The 21,691-nt window shown below is 40.4% G+C and overlaps 1 protein-coding gene across 3 annotated transcripts in view; it reads left to right on the top strand.

The window, feature by feature from the left end:
• prx (periaxin) overlaps window positions 1–21,128 on the top strand; it is a 41,343-nt gene extending 20,215 nt beyond the window's left edge. For 2 of the 3 annotated variants that reach the window (XM_080509039.1, XM_080509041.1), the window contains 5 exons: window positions 203–362; window positions 1,514–1,707; window positions 1,833–2,074; window positions 2,217–17,401; window positions 18,860–21,128. In XM_080509039.1, coding sequence (XP_080365165.1) covers window positions 203–362; window positions 1,514–1,707; window positions 1,833–2,074; window positions 2,217–17,401; window positions 18,860–19,149 — 16,071 coding nt within the window. In that variant the 3' untranslated portion in view covers window positions 19,150–21,128. The remainder of the gene's footprint in view (window positions 1–202; window positions 363–1,513; window positions 1,708–1,832; window positions 2,075–2,216; window positions 17,402–18,859) is intronic. The other variant, XM_080509040.1, reaches the window with a different exon arrangement.
• Window positions 21,129–21,691: the final 563 nt, after the last annotated feature.

Raw genomic sequence — 21,691 nt, 5'->3', positions numbered from 1 at the left:
TGTAATCCAGCACTGTGCGGTAGAGTAACAAAAAACATTGTGTTTTAAAAGTATTCCTTCAGAAGCATAAAAATGACCAAATGCATCTTCAACTAATAAATTGCAGGATAAAATTCAATCAAGCCACAATCCATAACAAATGAACAAAGATGTTTACTGTTTGCGTACCTTAGGTGAGTTTTTTTCTCCGTTTGTGTCTCAGATTGAGGAGGAAGCCTCTCAGGATGTGGAAATCATGGTGGAGACGGAGGCAGGTGCTGGAGCCAGCGGCTACAGCGTGACTGGTGGAGGCGAGCGAGGGATCTTTGTTAAAGACGTCCTCAAAGACTCTCCGGCTGCCAAACACCTCAGTTTACAACAAGGTACCTGCAGTCGCAGCTCATTCATTCCGGAAGCGCAGAAAAGCCACAACATTACGAAACACCTGTCTAACATTGTGTAGGTCTCTGATATCTTTCCACCAGAGACATCATTCACTTCTTAAGAAGTTTCATACCACATGGTCTGAACATGGTACTGACCATGACAGACTGGGGGGGAAAAACAACCCACAGGAGCTGGAGATGCTTTGACAGCCATTGTAAAATGTCCTAAAATCAATATGCTTCTCATTTGTTTATCAATTTTGAGCAAATGTTGACTTGCTGCCTGATTTACAACACCCACTAACAGGTGTAATGATGGAGAGAAAATCTGTGTTATTCACTTCACCTGTCGAAGCCCATAATGTTGTGGCTAAATGGTGTAAACATGGGGGCTAAAGGCTTTGACTATTCTGACATTGTTGAAATTATCACAAAAATAAATACTTTCTGGAATCTATAACAGACCTGAGAATCCATTGCTTATATTTTGAGAGTTTCTTCTCATATATATTTTAGTATTAGTGGGTGTGTTCATCAGTATCTGGCTTCATTTGTTCAGTCTGAGGTGCTTCAAATAAAAAAGGTCATAAATGACTGATACTGATAATAATTTGTCGTGAAAATAGACAGAAGTTGAAGCACTCGGTGACAGGAGTCACAAGAATGTAGAGCCATCACTCAATCCAGTGTTTTGAAGAGAAAAGTGGCTGCTAGTAATCGTACATAAAGCAATGTCCAACATCCTATTATCCTATTTCTACAAGGGCACTAAATGTAAGGTATTAATTCACAATACAGATGTTCTCTCACCAAGGCTTCCATGTGTTAGAGAACATACATTGACCATGAAACTGTTCTAGGATTCTGGTTAACTCTAACAGGTTCCACTCCTTAAGATTAGTTCTAGTTCGTACTGAGGTAATAAAGTTTTTATTTTGTTATTTGCCAACCTATTGATTTAACATTTCAATTTCCATTTAACTGAAATATTCTACTAAAACATTTACTTACTGCTCATTTAAAATGTGATTTCTGGCAGCTCTAATAGACTGAAGTAACATTTGTGTTTAAATATTGGGATTAAAGTCCTAACAACTCCTGACACTTGTATGGCCTCTAATTAAGAACAAATTGATTTCTCTGTGAAGGTGACCAGCTGCTGAGTGCCAAGGTCTACTTCGACAATGTGAAGTATGAAGACGCTCTAAAGATCCTTCAATGTGCAGAGCCATATAAGGTCAGCTTCCTGCTGAGGAGGACCATACCAGGAGCTGAGGTCAATGTGCGGCCTCGAGTTCCCAGTGTGGAGGTCAAAGGTCCCAAAGCCAAGATGGCCAAAATGGTAATCACAAATTTCTCTGTAATTGCACCTGCTGGGTAATATCTAAAATAAGTTGTGCAATGCTCAAAAACAGGATCTCAACCAGCATATCAAATACAGTTGTACTATCATTGCATTTGTTTCAGAGTGTGAAGGGCACCAAACCATTTAAGACCAAAAAGAAGAGAGGCGGTCGTTTTGGCCTGAAGAGGCTGAAGGAGAAGCGCAAGGAGGAGGTGGTGGTTGAAGGAACTCCTCCCCGGGTGGAGATGGGTGACGTCGATGTAGAATTTTCTCTCCCAAAGTTGAAACAGAAGAAGAGTGGGAAGGTGGAGGTGGAAGGAACTGGAGGAGCATCAGCCATGGGGAAGGCAAAGAGGAAGATCAGGTTAGTTGTGATAATGTTTTTCTTATGTTCAATTTATTGGTTAAAATTGTTACAATCACAGTGTAAAGAGGTTCATCAATCAATGGATGGCTAGTAAAACTAACTTTATTTATCTTTTCCTCTCTGTGCGGCCCTCTCTCAGGTTTCCCCACATGAAAACAAAAGGTTACGCTGGAGGAGACACAGATGGAAAACTGGAAATCGGGCAACTTGAGGGACAGGTGACTATCTCCCATCCTGACGTTGATGGAGCTAAAGTGAAAACCAAAGGCAAAGGACACAAGTTTGGGATCACATTTCCAAAGAGCAAACACACAAAAGGCACAAGTTTTGAAGCTGGATCTGTGGAAATGAAGCCTCCAAGTGCAAGCATACAACCACCATCTGTTGAGTTTGGTTTATCGGGTATTGAAGGCATTAAGGTGGAGAAAGGAGAACCTCAGTGTGACCCACCAGATGTGGAGTTTGTCTTCTCTTCTGGAAAAGCTGAGGCTTCTTTTCCCACTGTAAAGGGAACAGCAGAAATCAAAGCTCCCAAAATGGACAACAAAAGAGGAGTAGGTGCAGCTGAGGGGACAATGAATGTCGACGTAGGCAAAGGAGATGCAAAACTACGGATGCCAAAGTTGAAATTACCCAAAGTTAGACTCTCGCGTCATTCGGATGAGATAGACAGTGACATCAAGGTGAAAGGTGGTGGAATAAAAATGTCTGAAGCTGATATCAAACCTCCAAAAGTAGAAATCAAAAGTGATGGGGATTTCCCAAAAGGAACAATTACCAAGCCAAAGATGGAAAGTGACCTCTCAGGAAAAGCATCTATTCAAATACCTTCAGTTGATATTTCCTTACCAAAAGTGAAGGGAAAGTCTGATGCGAGTGTGACAATCGGGAAGAAAACAGTGGCCGTGCCTGCCATTGATATCAGAGGAAGACTTCCTGATGAGGTGGAAGGCACCTTCAAAGGGCCCAAAATGTCAATGCCAGACGTTGATATCTCACTGCCAAAGGTAGAGGGTAGCAATGTGGAAATGGATCTTTATGTTGGTGGAGATGGGAAGTTCAAAATGCCAGACTTTGACATAGCCCCCCCAGAAATAAATCCAGGGGGAGGATCAGACATAAAGGTACAAGGAATGGAAGGTTTCAAGTTGCCTAATGTATCCCTGACCCTTCCCAAAGGCAAAGAAGGAGCAGCTGACACTGAAGTGGGAGGGAGTTTTCAGTTACCATCACTTGATATTTCTCTCCCTAAAGTGAAGACAGGTGGAGTGAATGTCAACATTGAAGGCCCTGGAGTTAAAGGTGGTAAATTTGAAATGCCAAAACTTGATATCTCTCCTGGCAAAATGGAAGGAGGCATTGAGGATAAGGGAGGACAATTCGAAATGCCTACTTTTGATGTGTCACTTCCGAAGTTAAAACAACCAGAGGGTCATGTGACCATGGAGAGGCCTGAGGTGCCATCTGTTGATATATCACTGCCAAGAGGAACATTGGAAAGTAACATAGAACTTGAAGGTCCATCTGCCAAAGGGGGGAAGTTCAAACTTCCTTCAATAAATGCCCAACTCCCTAGAATGGAAACACCTGGAGCTAATGTTGGCTTACAAGGACCTGGGATTGAAGGGGGTATAATTCAGTTGCGAACAGCAGGAATTTCTGGACCTAAAGGTGATGATATTTCTATTTCCAAGCCAAAAGTTGAGGGCAACATAGAGCTAGAGTCAAGTGGTAGTGGCAAGTTTAAGATGCCAACTTTTGACATTTCACTTCCAAAGGTGAAAACCAAAGTAGGAGCAGTTGATATTGAAGGACCTGGCATCAAAGGAGGTGAAAAGATCAACATACCACCAGTTGACATTTGTCTTCCAGGAGTGAAATCACCAGTTGCTGATGTAGATTTCCAAGGATCTGGAGTCAAAGGAGGAAAATTAAAGATGCCTTCTGTAGATATGTCAGTGCCACAGGTGAAAACAGAGGAAGGTGGCATCAGAATTAAAGCACCTGATTTTAGGGTTGATTCACTAGAGTCAAATTTGTGCTTGAGGGGAACTGACATCAAAGGAGGAAAAATTAATATACCAACAATGGATGTCTCTCTACCAAAGGGAAAAGCAGAAGCCAAAATAGAAGTTGAAGGAACTTCAGGGAAAGGAGGCAAGTTCAAGATGCCTACAGTTGATGTCCACCAACCAAAGATGAAAATACCAGAGGCAAAAATTGGGATTGAGGGACCATCAATCGATATCTCTGTTCCAAAGGGAAAAGCTGAGGGTGACAGAGAGAGTCAAAGTAAAGGACATTTTAATTTGCCCTCAGTGGATGTCTCTCTTCCAAAAATAAAGTCAAAACGAGGTGACATCAACATTAAGGGGACAAAAATTGGAGGTGATGGTATTACTAAACCAACCATAGATATCTCACCTCCTGACATAAAAATAAAAGGTGATATCGACAACAGAGGAAAGGGAAAAAAAGGAAAATTCAAGGCACCTTGTATGGATATCAATCTTCCTACAGTAAAATTACCAGAAGGTGATGTGAATGTTCAAGGTCCAAAAGTCAAAGGTGGGAAGTTTGAAATGCCAAAAATCAACCTATCACTGCCTAAAGGAAAAGCAGAAGGTAACATTAATATTGACATTCACTCAGGAACTGATGGGAGTATTGAAATACCATCCTGTGATCCTGGACTTCCTAAAGGAAAAGTTCATGCCGGCATAAATATTGAAGGTCCTGAAATAAAAGGCAAGAAACTTAAAAAGCCAGACTTTGAGGTTTCCCTTCCAAAAGTAAACTTGCCAGAAGGTGATATTAAAGTAGAAGGGTCAGATATTAAAGGGAAAATGTCATCGTTTGACATTTCAGGACCTAAAATAAAACTCCCTGAGACAGATGTCAGCTTCAAAGGGCCAGACTTCAAGATGCCAAGTCTGGATATGTCACTTCCCAAAGGAAAAGGTGATTTTGGGATAAATGTGGAAGGTCCCGAGGGGAAAAGGGGGAAGATGAAAATGCCAAAATTTGATATTTCATCACCAAAGGTAAACTTTCCAGAAGGAGAGGTTTCATTGAGAGGGCCTGAGATGAAGGGTAGAAAGATTGAGATGCCAGACATCAACATTTCACTGCCAAAAGGTACAGCAAGGACAGAATTGGGAATTGATGGACAAGGGGGGAAGTTCAACATACCCTCTGTTGATGTATCGCTTCCTAAAGTCAAAGCCAAGGAACTAGAGGTCAACATAGAAGGCCCTGACTTGAAGGGTGGAAAAATTAAGATGCCAGAAGTTGATCTGTCTCTCTTCCAAAGAAATCCTGATGTGGACCTGAATGCTGAAGGTCTTGAAGTAAAAGCAGGCAAGCTCAAAATGCCAAAATTTGATATTTCACTACCAAAGACAAACCTGCCAGAAGGCACTGTGGCTATGCCACAAGTCGATATCTCACTCACCAAAGGAAAAGTTCAAGGTGACTTGGATGTCGAGGGGCCTGAGCTGAAGGGTGGTACATTTAAAATACCTAAATTTGGAGTCTCTTTACCAAAAATGAGTCTTCCAGAGGCTGATGTCAAGCTGAAAACCCCAGATATTAAGGGTGGGAAAATCAACATGCCAAACATTGATATTTCAGTCCCTAAGGGAAAAGCAGGAATTGAAATTGAAGGGCATGCTGGCAAAGGAGGCAAGTTTCAAATGCCATCTCTTGATATCTCTCTACCAAAAATGGAAGCTAAAGGGCCGGAGATTAATGTTGAGGGTCCTGATGTCAAATATGGGAAGTTAAGCATGCCATCAGTTGATGTTTCTCTGACAAAAGTAAAACCTCCTGATGTGGATGTCAGTATTGACCGTCCTCATGTTAAATTTCCAACTGTTGATGTTTCACTTCCCAAAGGAAAAGTTGAGAGTGATATCGGTTTTGAAAGCCCTGATATGAAAGGAGGAAAGTTTAAAATGCCCAATTTTGATGTTTCACTGCCTCAAGTGAACCTGCCAAAGGTTGATGTCAATGTAGAGGGTCCAGATATGAAAGGAAAAATGGAAATACCCACTGCTGATATTTCTCTTCCAAAAGGAAAGGCAGATGTAGATATTGATGTTGATGGACTTTCTGGCAAAGGAGGCAAGTTCCACATGCCTTCAGTTAATTTCTCTCTTCCGAAAATCAAAGGAAAAGGGGGCGATGTAGACATTCAAGGACCTGGAGTCAAAGGTGACATACAGCTCCCTAAATTTAAATCTCCAGAGGTAGACGTGAGCCTCAAAGGTCCTGAGGTCAAAGGGGGCCAGTTGAACCTCCCAACTGTAGACATCTCACTCCCTGAGGGAAAAATTGTCGCGGGCCCTGCGCTTAAGGGTGGCAAGTTTAAAATGCCCAAATGTGATGTGTCTTTGCCAAAAGTGAGTTTACCAGAGGGTGATGCCAAATTGAAAGGCCCTGATATCAAGGTAGGGAAAATTGAAATGCCAGACATTGATATTTCACTCCCCAAAGGCAAATCCAAAGGAGATATTGAACTTGAAAGACATGCTGGCAAAGTCGGAAAGTTCCACATGCCCTCCATTGACATCTCTGCACCAAAAATTAAAACAAAGGGACCACAGGTGAATATTGAAGGCCCTGAACTTACAGGAGGAAAAATCAGCATGCCAGACATTAACTTTTCACTCCCCAAAGGAAAAGTTGAGGGTGATTTAGACATTGAGTGTCCTGAACTGAAGGGCAGTAAGTTTAAAATGCCAAAACCTGATGTGTCTTTACCTAAAGTGAGTCTCCCACAAGGGGATGTAAATATAACAGGCCCAGATATTACAGTAGGAAAGATTGACATGCCAGATATTGATATTTCACTCCCCAAAGAGAAAGTGGGCTGTGACATTGAAGGACGTACAGCCAAGTTTCAAATGCCATCTTTTGATATTTCATTACCTAAAATGAAAACCAAGGGTGCAGAGATAAATGTTGAGGGTCCTGATGTCAAAGGTGGAAAACTAAGCATGCCATCATTTGATATTTCTCTTCCCAAGTTAAAAACACCTGATGTGGATGTCAGACTCCAGGGCCCTAAAATTGAAGGAGGAGATATCAAAGTCCCAACAGTTGATGTTTCACTTCCCAAAGGAAAAGTTGAGAGTGATATCAGTTTTGAAGGGCCTGATATGAAAGGAGGAAAGTTCAAAATGCCTAAGATTGACGTTTCACTGCCTAAAGTGAACCTGCCAAAGGTTGATGTCAATGTAGAGGGTCCAGATATGAAAGGAACAATGGAAATGCCCACTGCTGATATTCCTCTTCCAAAAGGAAAGGCAGGTGTGGACATTGACGTTGATGGACATTCTGGCAAAGGAGGCAAGTTTCACATGCCTTCAGTTAATCTCTCTCTTCCAAAAATCAAAGGAAAAGGTGGCGATGTAGACGTTCAAGGACCTGAAGTCAAAGGTGACATACAGCTCCCTAAAATTAAATCTCCAGAGGTAGGTGTGACTCTCAAAGGTCCTGAGGTCAAAGGGGGCCAGTTGAACCTCCCAACTGTAGACATCTCACTCCCTGAGGGAAAAATTGAGGGTGACCTCGATGTCGCGGGCCCTGCGCTTAAGGGTGGAAAGTTTAAAGTGCCCAAATTTGATGTCTCGTTACCAAAAGTGAGTCTACCAGAGGGTGATGTGAAGTTAAAAAGCCCTGATATCAAAGTTGGGAAGATTGAAATGCCAGACATTGATATTTCACTCCCCAAAGGAAAAGCCAAAGGAGACATTGAACTTGAAGGACATGTTGGCAAAGGAGGAAAATTCCATATGCCCTCTATTGATATCTCTCTGCCGAAAATTAAAACAAAGGAACCAGAGATGAATATTGAAGGCCCTGAAATTAAAGGAGGAAAAATCAACATGCCAGACACTGACCTTTCACTCCCCAAAGGAAAGATTGAAGGCGATTTCAGTATTAAGGGTCCAGAGGTGAAAGGAGGAAAATTCCATATGCCTGGAGTAGATGTTTCTCTTCCAAAAATAAACCTGCCGCAGGCAGATATAAAAGTTGAAAGACCAGAAATGAAGGGTGGAAAGCTCACAATGCCAGCTGTTGACATTTCAGTTCCAGTGGGAAAAGTAGAGGGAGATCTTAATATTGAAGGGCCATCTGGGAAGGGAAAATTTGAGGTACCTAAAATTGAGACAGGCAGTGTTGAAGGACCAGGTGCATCCCTCAAAGTCCCCATGGTCAAACTACCGACAGTTGATATCTCAGCACCAAAGGTGGATCTAGACTTTGGCCTGAACAAACCAAAACACGATGATGTGGAAGTGCAGCTTCTGAAAGCTGAAGGTGGCAGACCTTCTTCAGGGGTCAGCTTTGACCTACCTGACATCTCCCTCAAAGCTCCAAGTTTCACTCTCCCTCGGTTTGGAGCGAAGTCAAAGTGTGGTGAATTTGAAGCATCTGGTCCAAAGGGAGATATTAAACTCAGTCTCCCACAACTAGAAGGAGAGATGAGGGCACCATCAGTAGAGTTTGATGGAGATGGAAAAGTAAAAATGAAAAAGCCCAAATTCAAGATGCCTTCATTTGGATTATCCAAGAAGACTACAGATGCATCAATCTCTTGTCCTGATGTGGACATCAATGTAAAAAAGGGGAAAATTGACATTCCTAAACCACAAATTGATGTTGAATTCCCAGAGGACAAATCTAAATATAAAGTAAAGTTCCCCAAATTCAAAATGTCTTCACCAAAGGGTCAACTACCAGAGGGGGAATCTGATGCTAAATTGGAGGCACATGTTGAAGGGAAAAGTGGCTTCCATGCACCGGATGTCACTCTCAAACTCCCAAAGTTTTCCATTCCAGGATTTGGTTCAAAAGAAAAAGATTTAGGGATGCCAAGTGGTGACATTGAAGCAAAGGGCAAGGTTAAAATGCCATCAATTGAGCTATCACTACCAGCAGCTAAAACACCAGAAACTGAGGTACTTCTACCAAATGTGGAAGTTAATATTTCAGAAGCTGACATAAAGGGCTATGAAGGCACCCTCAAAAAACCAAAAATGCCAACAATTGATCTTTCCATTCCTAAAATAGATCTAGATGTGTCCTTGCCAAAAGGAAAGTCCCCAAAGACCGAAGGTCCAGAAGTGGAGCTGAAGGGAGGTGATGGAAAAATTAAATCACCTCATATAAAAATGACAGATATTAACATTCCTTTGCCCAAAGGACAGATTAAAGGTCCAGAGGTTGACATCAAAGGCGAAGGAGGTAAATTCAAAATGCCTCATATGAAAATGCCTAATATTGACATTTCGCTTCCAAAGGGACAATTTGAGGGTTCAGAAGTTGACATTAAAGGAGGAGAGGGGAAATATAAATTGCCCAACATCAATATGCCCTCAATTGATATCTCACTGCCAAAGGGAAAAGTTGCATGTCCAGATGTTGATATAAAAGGAGAGGCTGAAGGAAAAATCAAAATGCCACACATGAAAATGCCAGACATTGATCTCTCTTTGTCTAAAGGTAAAATTGAAGGTCCAGATGTGGACATTAAAGCAGAAGGGGGAAAATTCAAGATACCTCACATAAGTATGCCCTCATTTGATATTTCACTACCAAAAGGAAAAGTTGAAGGTCCAGATATGGATATAAAAGGAGACTCTGGAGGTAAATTGAAAATGCCCCAGGTGAAAATGCCAGACATTGATCTCTCTTTGCCAAAGGGTAAAGTTGAAGGCCCAGGTGTAGACATTAAAGGAGGAGGGATATTCAAGATGCCTCATGCCAGTATGCCCTCAATTGATATTTCACTTCCAAAGGGAAAAGTTACTGGTCCAGATGTGGATGTAAAAGGAGATACTGGAGGAAAATTCAAAATGCCCCAGATGAAAATGCCTGATATTGACATCTCTTTGCCGAAAGGAAAAACTGAAGGCCCTGATGTAGCTCTTAAAGGAGGTGGAAAATTCAAGATGCCTCACATGAAAATGCCAAATTTTGACATCTCTCTCCCCAAAGGACATGTTGAAGGTCCAGATGTGGACATTAAAGGAGAAAGTGGAAAATGCAAGATGCCTCATTTCAGTATGCCTTCAGTTGATATCTCGCTCCCAAAAGGAAAGGTTGAAGGTCCAGATGTGGACATGAAGGGAGATGTTGGTGGAAAATTCAAAATGCCTCACATCAAGATGCCAGACATTGATCTCTCTTTGCCTAAAGGTAAACTTGAAGGTCCAGATGTGGACATTAAAGGAGAAGGGAGCAAATTCAAGATGCCTCACATGAAAATGCCAGATTTTGACATCTCTCTTCCCAAAGGACATGTTGAAGGTCCAGATGTGGACATTAAAGGAGAAGGGAGCAAATTCAAGATGCCTCATATGAAAATGCCAGATTTTGACATCTCTCTTCCCAAAGGACATGTTGAAGGTCCAGATGTGGACATTAAAGGGGAAAGTGGAAAATTCAAGATGTCAAATATCAGTATGCCTTCAGTTGATATTTCACTGCCAAAGGGAAAGATTGAAGGTCCAGATGTGGAAATGAAAGGAGATGTTGGTGGAAAAATCAAAATGCCTCACATGAAGATGCCAGACATTGATCTCTCTTTGCCTAAAGGTAAAATTGAAGGTCCAGATGTGGACATTAAAGGAGAAGGGGGCAAATTCAAGATGCCTCATTTCAGTATGCCTTCAGTTGATATCTCGCTCCCAAAAGGAAAGGTTGAAGGTCCAGATGTGGACATGAAGGGAGATGTTGGTGGAAAATTCAAAATGCCTCACATGAAGATGCCAGATTTTAACATATCTTTGCCGAAAGGTAAACTTGAAGGTCCAGATGTGGACATTAAAGGAGAAGGGAGCAAATTCAAGATGCCTCATATGAAAATGCCAGATTTTGACATCTCTCTTCCCAAAGGACATGTTGAAGGTCCAGATGTGGATATTAAAGGAGAAAGTGGAAAATTCAAGATGCCAAATATCAGTATGCCTTCAGTTGATATTTCACTGCCAAAGGGAAAGATTGACGGTCCAGATGTGGACATTAAAGGAGATGTTGGTGGAAAAATCAAAATGCCTCACTTGAAAATGCCAGACATTGATCTCTCTTTGCCTAAAGGTAAACTTGAAGGTCCAGATGTGGACATCAAAGGAGAAGGGAGCAAATTCAAGATGCCTCATATGAAAATGCCAGATTTTGACATCTCTCTTCCCAAAGGACATGTTGAAGGTCCAGATGTGGATATTAAAGGAGAAAGTGGAAAATTCAAGATGCCAAATATCAGTATGCCTTCAGTTGATATTTCACTGCCAAAGGGAAAGATTGAAGGTCCAGATGTGGACATTAAAAGAGATGTTGGTGGAAAAATCAAAATGCCTCACTTGAAAATGCCAGACATTGATCTCTCTTTGCCTAAAGGTAAAATTGAAGGTCCAGATGTGGACATGAAGGGGGATGTTGGTGGAAAATTCAAAATGCCTCACATGAAGATGCCAGATTTTAACATATCTTTGCCGAAAGGTAAACTTGAAGGTCCAGATGTGGACATTAAAGGAGAAGGGAGCAAATTCAAGATGCCTCATATGAAAATGACAGATTTTGACATCTCTCTTCCCAAAGGACATGTTGAAAGTCCAGATGTGGATATCAAAGGAGAAAGTGGAAAATTCAAGATGCCAAATATCAGTATGCCTTCAGTTGATATTTCACTGCCAAAGGGAAAGATTGAAGGTCCAGATGTGGAAATGAAAGGAGATGTTGGTGGAAAAATCAAAATGCCTCACATGAAAATGCCAGACATTGATCTCTCTTTGCCTAAAGGTAAAATTGAAGGTCCAGATGTGGACATTAAAGGAGAAGGGGGCAAATTCAAGATGCCTCATTTCAGTATGCCTTCAGTTGATATCTCGCTCCCAAAAGGAAAGGTTGAAGGTCCAGATGTGGACATGAAGGGAGATGTTGGTGGAAAATTCAAAATGCCTCACATGAAGATGCCAGATTTTAACATATCTTTGCCGAAAGGTAAACTTGAAGGTCCAGATGTGGACATTAAAGGAGAAGGGAGCAAATTCAAGATGCCTCATATGAAAATGCCAGATTTTGACATCTCTCTTCCCAAAGGACATGTTGAAGGTCCAGATGTGGATATTAAAGGAGAAAGTGGAAAATTCAAGATGCCAAATATCAGTATGCCTTCAGTTGATATTTCACTGCCAAAGGGAAAGATTGACAGTCCAGATGTGGACATTAAAGGAGATGTTGGTGGAAAAATCAAAATGCCTCACTTGAAAATGCCAGACATTGATCTCTCTTTGCCTAAAGGTAAAATTGAAGGTCCAGATGTGGACATTAAAGGAGAAGGGGGCAAATTCAAGATGCCTCACTTCAGTATGCCTTCAGTTGATATCTCGCTCCCAAAAGGAAAGGTTGAAGGTCCAGATGTGGACATGAAGGGAGATGTTGGTGGAAAATTCAAAATGCCTCACATGAAGATGCCAGATTTTAACATATCTTTGCCGAAAGGTAAACTTGAAGGTCCAGATGTGGACATTAAAGGAGAAGGGAGCAAATTCAAGATGCCTCATATGAAAATGCCAGATTTTGACATCTCTCTTCCCAAAGGACATGTTGAAGGTCCAGATGTGGATATTAAAGGAGAAAGTGGAAAATTCAAGATGCCAAATATCAGTATGCCTTCAGTTGATATTTCACTGCCAAAGGGAAAGATTGACGGTCCAGATGTGGACATTAAAGGAGATGTTGGTGGAAAAATCAAAATGCCTCACATGATGATGCCAGACATTGATCTCTCTTTGCCTAAAGGTAAAATTGAAGGTCCAGATGTGGACATTAAAGGAGAAGGGGGCAAATTCAAGATGCCTCATTTCAGTATGCCTTCAGTTGATATCTCGCTCCCAAAAGGAAAGGTTGAAGGTCCAGATGTGGACATGAAGGGTGATGTTGGTGGAAAATTCAAAATGCCTCACATGAAGATGCCAGACATTGATCTCTCTTTGCCTAAAGGTAAAATTGAAGGTCCAGATGTGGACATTAAAGGAGAAGGGAGCAAATTCAAGATGCCTCACATGAAAATGCCAGATTTTGACATTTCTCTTCCCAAAGGACACGTTGAAGGTCCAGATGTGGACATGAAGGGGGATGTTGGTGGAAAATTCAAAATGCCTCACATGAAGATGCCAGATTTTAACATATCTTTGCCGAAAGGTAAACTTGAAGGTCCAGATGTGGACATTAAAGGAGAAGGGAGCAAATTCAAGATGCCTCACATGAAAATGCCGGATTTTGACATCTCTCTTCCCAAAGGACATGTTGAAGGTCCAGATGTGGATATTAAAGGAGAAGGGGGCAAATTCAAGATGCCTCATTTCAGTATGCCTTCAGTTGATATCTCGCTCCCTAAAGGAAAGATTGAAGGTCCAGATGTGGACATGAAGGGAGATGTTGGTGGAAAATTCAAAATGCCTCACATGAAGATGCCAGATTTTGACATCTCTCTTCCCAAAGGAAATGTTCAAGGGCCAGACATTGAGATAAAAGGAGAAAGTGGAAAACTCAAGATGCCAAAAATCAGTATGCCTTCAGTTGATATTTCACTGCCAAAGGGAAAGATTGACGGTCCAGATGTAGAAATGAAAAGAGATGTTGGTGGAAAAATCAAAATGCCTCACATGAAGATGCCAGACATTGATCTCTCTTTGCCTAAAGGTAAAATTGAAGGTCCAGATGTGGACATTAAAGGAGAAGGGAGCAAATTCAAGATGCCTCATATGAAAATGCCAGATTTTGACATCTCTCTTCCCAAAGGACATGTTGAAGGTCCAGATGTGGATATTAAAGGAGAAAGTGGAAAATTCAAGATGCCAAATATCAGTATGCCTTCAGTTGATATTTCACTGCCAAAGGGAAAGATTGACGGTCCAGATGTGGACATTAAAGGAGATGTTGGTGGAAAAATCAAAATGCCTCACTTGAAAATGCCAGACATTGATCTCTCTTTGCCTAAAGGTAAAATTGAAGGTCCAGATGTGGACATTAAAGGAGAAGGGGGCAAATTCAAGATGCCTCACTTCAGTATGCCTTCAGTTGATATCTCGCTCCCAAAAGGAAAGGTTGAAGGTCCAGATGTGGACATGAAGGGGGATGTTGGTGGAAAATTCAAAATGCCTCACATGAAGATGCCAGATTTTAACATATCTTTGCCGAAAGGTAAACTTGAAGGTCCAGATGTGGATATTAAAGGAGAAGGGAGCAAATTCAAGATGCCTCATATGAAAATGCCAGATTTTGACATCTCTCTTCCCAAAGGACATGTTGAAGGTCCAGATGTGGATATTAAAGGAGAAAGTGGAAAATTCAAGATGCCAAATATCAGTATGCCTTCAGTTGATATTTCACTGCCAAAGGGAAAGATTGAAGGTCCAGATGTGGAAATGAAAGGAGATGTTGGTGGAAAAATTAAAATGCCTCACATGAAGATGCCAGACATTGATCTCTCTTTGCCTAAAGGTAAAATTGAAGGTCCAGATGTGGACATTAAAGGAGAAGGGGGCAAATTCAAGATGCCTCATTTCAGTATGCCTTCAGTTGATATCTCGCTCCCAAAAGGAAAGGTTGAAGGTCCAGATGTGGACATGAAGGGAGATGTTGGTGGAAAATTCAAAATGCCTCACATGAAGATGCCAGATTTTAACATATCTTTGCCGAAAGGTAAACTTGAAGGTCCAGATGTGGACATTAAAGGAGAAGGGAGCAAATTCAAGATGCCTCATATGAAAATGCCAGATTTTGACATCTCTCTTCCCAAAGGACATGTTGAAAGTCCAGATGTGGATTTTAAAGGAGAAAGTGGAAAATTCAAGATGCCAAATATCAGTATGCCTTCAGTTGATATTTCACTGCCAAGGGGAAAGATTGACGGTCCAGATGTGGACATTAAAGGAGATGTTGGTGGAAAAATTAAAATGCCTCACTTGAAAATGCCAGACATTGATCTCTCTTTGCCTAAAGGTAAAATTGAAGGTCCAGATGTGGACATTAAAGGAGAAGGGGGCAAATTCAAGATGCCTCATTTCAGTATGCCTTCAGTTGATATCTCGCTCCCAAAAGGAAAGGTTGAAGGTCCAGATGTGGACATGAAGGGAGATGTTGGTGGAAAATTCAAAATGCCTCACATGAAGTTGCCAGATTTGCCGACAGGTAAAATTGAAGGTCTAGATGTTGATATTACAGGTGAAGGCGGGAAATTCAAGACGCCTCAATTTGGCACGCCCTCAGTTGATATCTCACTGCCAAAAGGAAAACTTGAAGGTCCAGATGTGGACATTAAAGGAGTAGGAGGAAAATTCAAGATGCCAAATATCAGTATGCCCTCAGTTGATATCTCACTCCCAAAAGGAAAGGTTGAAGGTCCAGATGTGGATATAAAAGGAGATGCTCGAGGAAAAATCAAAGTGCCTCAGACGGAAATGCCTGACATCGATCTCTCTTTGCCAAAAGGAAAAGTTGAAGGTCCAGATGTAGCAATAGAAAAAGGAGGACATTTTGAAATGCCTCGTATGAAAATGCCACATGTAGACATCACCCTACCAAAAGGAACATCTGGCAAAATTCAAGGACCTGAGCTGGAGTTTGAGGGGGAGGGAAGCAATGCTAAAAAGTTACATACGACATTGCCATCAGTAGATGTTCTACTTCCACATGGAACAGTTGGAGGCCCCCAAGCTGAAATCAAGGGGGAGGGGGGAAAGTTCAAGATGCCAAAAGTGAACATAGCTTTTCCTAAAGGCAAAAGTAAAGGTATTGAAACACCTTCTATCGAGATGGAGGTCACTGGTCCAGATGTCAAATATCCTGAGGAAAAACTATTAAAGCCAGCACATACATCAGCTGGAACAGAGATTAGTTTATCAGCTGGTGCAACCAAAGTACCACAAGTCACAATACCAGATCAGGACATAGGGGCTCATGGAGAAGTCGATTTGCATGGGAAGGGAGAGAACAAAGGTCTCAAACTCAAAATGCCAACTTTAGAAATCAAAGGTCCAAAAGCAGACATTGAGCTTGATTTAGGGCTTCATAGAGGATTTGCCAAAAAAGACAAGAAAATGGTTGAGGCACCTGCTGTAGATCTTGACAAAGCAGCAATAAGCGGCAAAGTGAAAGGGCCTAAAGTCAAAGGAACTAAATTTAACATCGGAATGCCAAAAAAGAACATTAGTGGTGATGTTGGTGCAGAAGCAAGAACATGCAAAACTTGCCATGAGGCATTAGGGGGCAACATCAAACACCAGTGCAAAGCCAAAGGAACATCAGAGAATGCTGAAGTTGGAGCTCACAATGGATATAAAGATGGCAAAGGTCACATGAACATCCCTGTTCCTGAGATTGGTCCACCAAGTGGTAGTTCTGGAACCATAACGGCAGACATTAAAGTCCCCAGGATACCGGACATTGATTTTGACATTGGCACATCTCAAGATGAAGATGATGACAAAGCAGAAAAGGGAAAAAAGGGAATAATTCCTAAATTTGGTGTCCCATTACCATCAGTCTCTTCTCCTGAACGAAGGATCTATGGTGCAGACATTGAATATGAGGGACCTAAAATGCCCAAAGTCAAAAAAGCTGTTTTTGTTCTGGTGAATCCTCCAACTGATGAACTTGCTGCAGATACAAGCCACCCAAAAGGTGAGACAGCCAATGAGGCTGAACATAAGGAAGATGTAAGAGTGAAGATGCCCAAAATCCAAATCAAGCAAAGCTTTGGAAAGTCCAAAGACAAATCAGCAGCTGCAAGTGAGGACAGAGAAGAGGAGAAGGCTGAGAAGCTGAAAATGCCCAAAATGTCATTTTCACCAGGCAAGTCTGGGTCAATTCATGTGTCTCTCAAGGATGAAGGTTCAACCTCAATCCTCAACAGTGAAAAAGACACAAGTCTTCACAAGGGCACCAAGGACGATAAAGGGACATTGGGTGGTAAAATCAAACTTCCAAAAGTGGAGTTAACCAGTCCGTACGGCAAGATGACAACAGGACAGGAACAGTCAGAAACAAATGTGAAACTGGGAAAGGAGTTATCTCCAGGCAAACCTGCTGGTTTCAATGAGGAGTCTTCCAAAGAAGTGGTGTCGTCTCATGCTAGAACAGAAATGCTGGACCGGGACAGCTCAGAGTCTCCTTCCGGTTACAGTTTGGACTTCAGCTCAATGCAGGTTCATTCATGGAGTGAAGTAGCGGACACAAGTCAGGAGTCTGAAGAAAGAGAGTCCGCCCCTTGGTTCAAGGTCCCTCGGTACCTGAAGCCACACTCTACAGGTAAGGAGGAAATAAATAACATTGCAATTACAATCCATTTAAAAATGAGCAAATAAATCAACATGACTTGAAATATTTGCACTGATAATCAGACCGAGGCCATCTTTATTTTAATAACGCAGAGAAATAACTTCACCACAAGATATTCTATTTAAGTTTCATAGGAACTGTGTATGATATGAGACGGATCACATTTTTACTTTTATAATTACAGTACCAAGTGTCTTCCTTCCCCAAGCTGTTGTTTTAACATCACTAATGTGAGCTGAATCTTGATTAGCGGGGCACACCCAAACATATGTTCTTTGTTCTCCATTATAAATGGTTTGATTAGAGGTGAAATGGAATATTTCCATTTTTTTTTTTACCTCCATTGAGACACCTGTTGTTTAATCTCTCCGAAAATATATATATATTTTTTTATATATATTTGTTTAAGTTTATTCCTAGATGCAATCAGCAGATGTTTTTCAGAAAAAAATGATCTTGTTAAGTGAAAAAACAGAGCTGGTACAATGGTAGAGAGTCATAATTGATTATATTCCACTGGACTAATTAACATATAAGCTACACTCCAAAGATGATGATGAACCCTTTCTGGCAGGTATTGGACTAAATATTTGCATTATTCTTACAAGAGGCCTTGTGCTATAGACACAGATTGTTATTGTTCTTTTTTTTATTTGTTCTTTTTTCATTTTGCATTCACTCACACTTTCTATATTGATGCAGTTTTTATATTGCAGTTTTATATATATATATATATATATATATATATATATATATATATATATATATCCTGAGCCTGACATTTGTTTGACCTTGACTGTTTATCAGAATGTATATATGAGGCAAGTATGTGTGCATTTTGTTAAAAACCTAATACATTTTTTTAAAGGACAACAAAAAGCAGCTTTTTTTTTAGAAAAAAATTTTTACTTTTTATTTTTTGGAGAATTGTTTCTCTCGAAATCATTACATTAATATCTCGTTAATTTGGAATAACATAGCATATTATGTACATATTTGTCTTTGGTCTCAACTTGACCTCCAAATCCCAATTTTGTTTTTGACATTTTAACACAACAACATTGTTTTTGATCAAAATGTCAAACACTAAGAAATTGCAACATGTTTTAAAAAAAATATTGTAAGGGACCATTGATAAAGAAGCTCATGAACCTGAGCTGAAAGAAATTGTGATTTGGGGACGTGGGACCTTCTTTAAATGTTTTACCTTTTTTTTTTTTTTTCATTATATCATTATATCATGTCATAAACAGAATTGGCACTAAAGCTTTTTACTTGTTTAGCCTTGTTTTTGTTCAACAGATTAAAAATATGAAATCTCTTATTTTTTGTCTTTCCTGTATAAAACTGAGTTCCTTTTCCCTCTGGATTCCCCCAACCTCCTTGTTTGCCTCATCTTTTCTCCTCTTCCTCCTCCTCTTCCCCCAGGCTTCTTGCAGATCACCCCTGAGGGTTCTCCCCAGGCCCGGCGAGGGGGCGAGGTGGGAGGTGAGGTCGATGTTTCGGGGTCTTTCTGCCTCCACACGTCAGGACTCGACTTCACCACCCAGCAAACGTCCGAAGAGCACCGAGTCTCCTCCAGCGAGGAGGGAACTGTTACCATGGTCACCAAGACCACCAGGGTCACCCAGCAACTGGTCACCAAGGAAACACGGACAGGTGAAGCCTCCACGACAACGACAAAAACAACCGCCACTCGCCAGCTGACTGACTTTTAACTACTGAGGATGCTGTAACAATGACTTCATTGTCTTTTAACTTCTCTTTTGTTTAGTTGTTTTGAGGTTGCAGTGTCATTGTGAGCTACGCCTGCAACCTGGCAAACCTCTGCCAAGTAAAAGTCTTTTATATTTTAATAAGTGAGGTATGAATGTGATGACGTTTCATCATCAATCAAAATGACTGTCAATATTACAGCAACAGAGTAATATTTACTTATTTTTTTCAATTTACATGTCATTATTCTTTTGCTACTGTATTTTGAGTTTTGTTAGTTTGGGTCTGAGATATTTTATTTGACTTTGTTTGGTTTTTAAAGCTTTTCCTCTGAATGTAGACATGTTGGGTTGCTTCGTTACTATCTGTTGTTTGTGTGTTTTGAAAACAGGCTAGAATGAGTCACATCAGCATCATGGATCAGACCATGACGTTCAGAATAAATAGAACACAATTGTAAGGGGATTTAGTGTTTGGAAGATGTTTAATTCTTTAGTTCCAGTTCTTATCGGAAAGCTGGAAAATACTTAGAACAAAAGTCAGTCGCAAGGGCAATGAAAATCCGTTTGCCGTTTTACACATTTTTTTTTAAATTTGGCAACAGACACAGTCAGCTTGTCCCACAAATGCATGGTCTTGATAATTGTTACATTTGTAATATACTATTCCAAGAAGCGATGGAACAACAAAGAAATAATCACTCTGAACACAAATGTCCTCACTTGTTCTTCAACATAATACAGGCCAGAGTAATAGTTTTGTAAATATAAGTATACAATTGCTTTTTCTGAATAATCCCTTCAATTCAAATGTAATTAGCATCATATTTATCTGAGTCAGGAGTAGAACGGATTTTTTTGATCTACTAAATCATTTTGTCTGTCTTCAAGGACAAGCATAAGCTTTTTGAGATTATAGGCTATTTCTCAATTCTTGCCACAGATTTTTGATATAATGATGCATTTAGTTGGTGCTGTTTCCCAGAAATAGTGTGTGAACAGGACACTTTTTTTTTTTTTTTTTGCTGTGGGGATCAAACCTGTGACCTTCTGCTCTTGAACATTTAGGCCGACCTGCTGCTAATTTCTTTTATATTTATGTGTTGACTGTAAACTGCAAAAAAAAAAAACAACAATAAAAAAAAAAAAAAAATAGGACAACGCTGTATATTTTCTGAAACTCATCAGTAGAGTTGCAGAACAAGAGTAGGATGGGGGATATTCAAGGATGCTGTCAGGCACTGAGTTTTAGACATAAAACTGTACTTATTATTAAGATCGAGGCTGCTACAATGAGACTATTTAAGGAGTGGCCAACCTTTATTTTTCACAACCATCATATGATTGAAAAAATGTCCTCTAAAGATTAAACAAAGGGAGCGTTGTGAATGAGGTTACTTGCAATTGTTCAGAAAAAAGCTTTACAATAAATGAGAAGTAACTGTATCTGAACAATGAAAGCATTTTATTTAGCACCACATCCCAAATGAAGCAAAGCCTTCTGTTATAATTTATGTATTTATTGTATTGCCTCCACATGAAGGCATTTAGAATTTATTGTCAAATGTGTGACAATCTGTTGCTGTTCTTAAATGCTTACTTTTTTGATTGCAATTTTTTGCAGGATGCAACACAAAAAAAAGCTACATTTCTAAACTGAAACGTTGGAGAAAAAAAATTTGGTTTTACTTGATTTGTAGATGGAACAAAATGGTGTGGAGAGAGTGCATGAAAAGGTCCTGACAAATATACTCCCGCATTAGTTTCTCATTAACATCTTTCTAACATCGTGACTGCCTCGCAGGAGTGAAGCAACACACACTGAGCAGTTTCCGCTGTACGTGTATAGAGATTTTTACCTCCCCGATTTCATGATTTACTTTTAGATTTTAGGGGTTTCATTTGCCAAGTGTTTTGTCAAAAGCTGCATTGGAGGAAATGCTGGTGAAGATGTTACATCAATAAAATATTATCACACAAAACTGTGTTGGGAATCATGCTGTGTTCTCCTTTACTGATTCTGATCAGTGATGCAAAGCTTGTTCGCCCCTGTGGTTGGTTCAAATGTCAAGTATGGCCAGTGACTCACGCTCATCCATTTCATCATAATTTTTTGAATATTTCCAAATAGGTTCAGTATCTTAAACTGGTATTATTGATTTCATTTAATTCTAGTTTTCAAGAAAAATCTGTGATCTCTTAAATCTTGAACAGTGAGGTAAGTTTGAATCTGACTAATTTTACTTTGGTGCAGTTGGTGAGAATGTCACATTGCTTTTTTATTTTCTTTTGAGAAAGAAAATAGGGTTCTATAATTTAGTTTATTACTGACTGTTAAGCGTTGGCATTGCACATATAAAACAGATGACAGTGAATTTATTAGGGACTGAGCACAAAGGGCCCGGACCCTATTGTGTTTCGTATGTTAGGCACCTGAGGCAGCGGCTTTGAGCCCAAATTTGACCCCAAAAAGTAAGGAATCTAAAAATTAACCCCAGGGTGCCCAAATGTGCTCTTTAGCGCCACCTAGAAAAAAACACTAAAA

This window comes from Blennius ocellaris (genome assembly GCF_963422515.1).
Source record: "Blennius ocellaris genome assembly, chromosome: 2".
Taxonomy (NCBI): Eukaryota; Metazoa; Chordata; class Actinopteri; order Blenniiformes; family Blenniidae; genus Blennius; species Blennius ocellaris.
The sequence above is the reverse complement of the archived record's forward strand: the minus strand, read 5'-3'. Positions and strand labels throughout refer to the sequence as shown.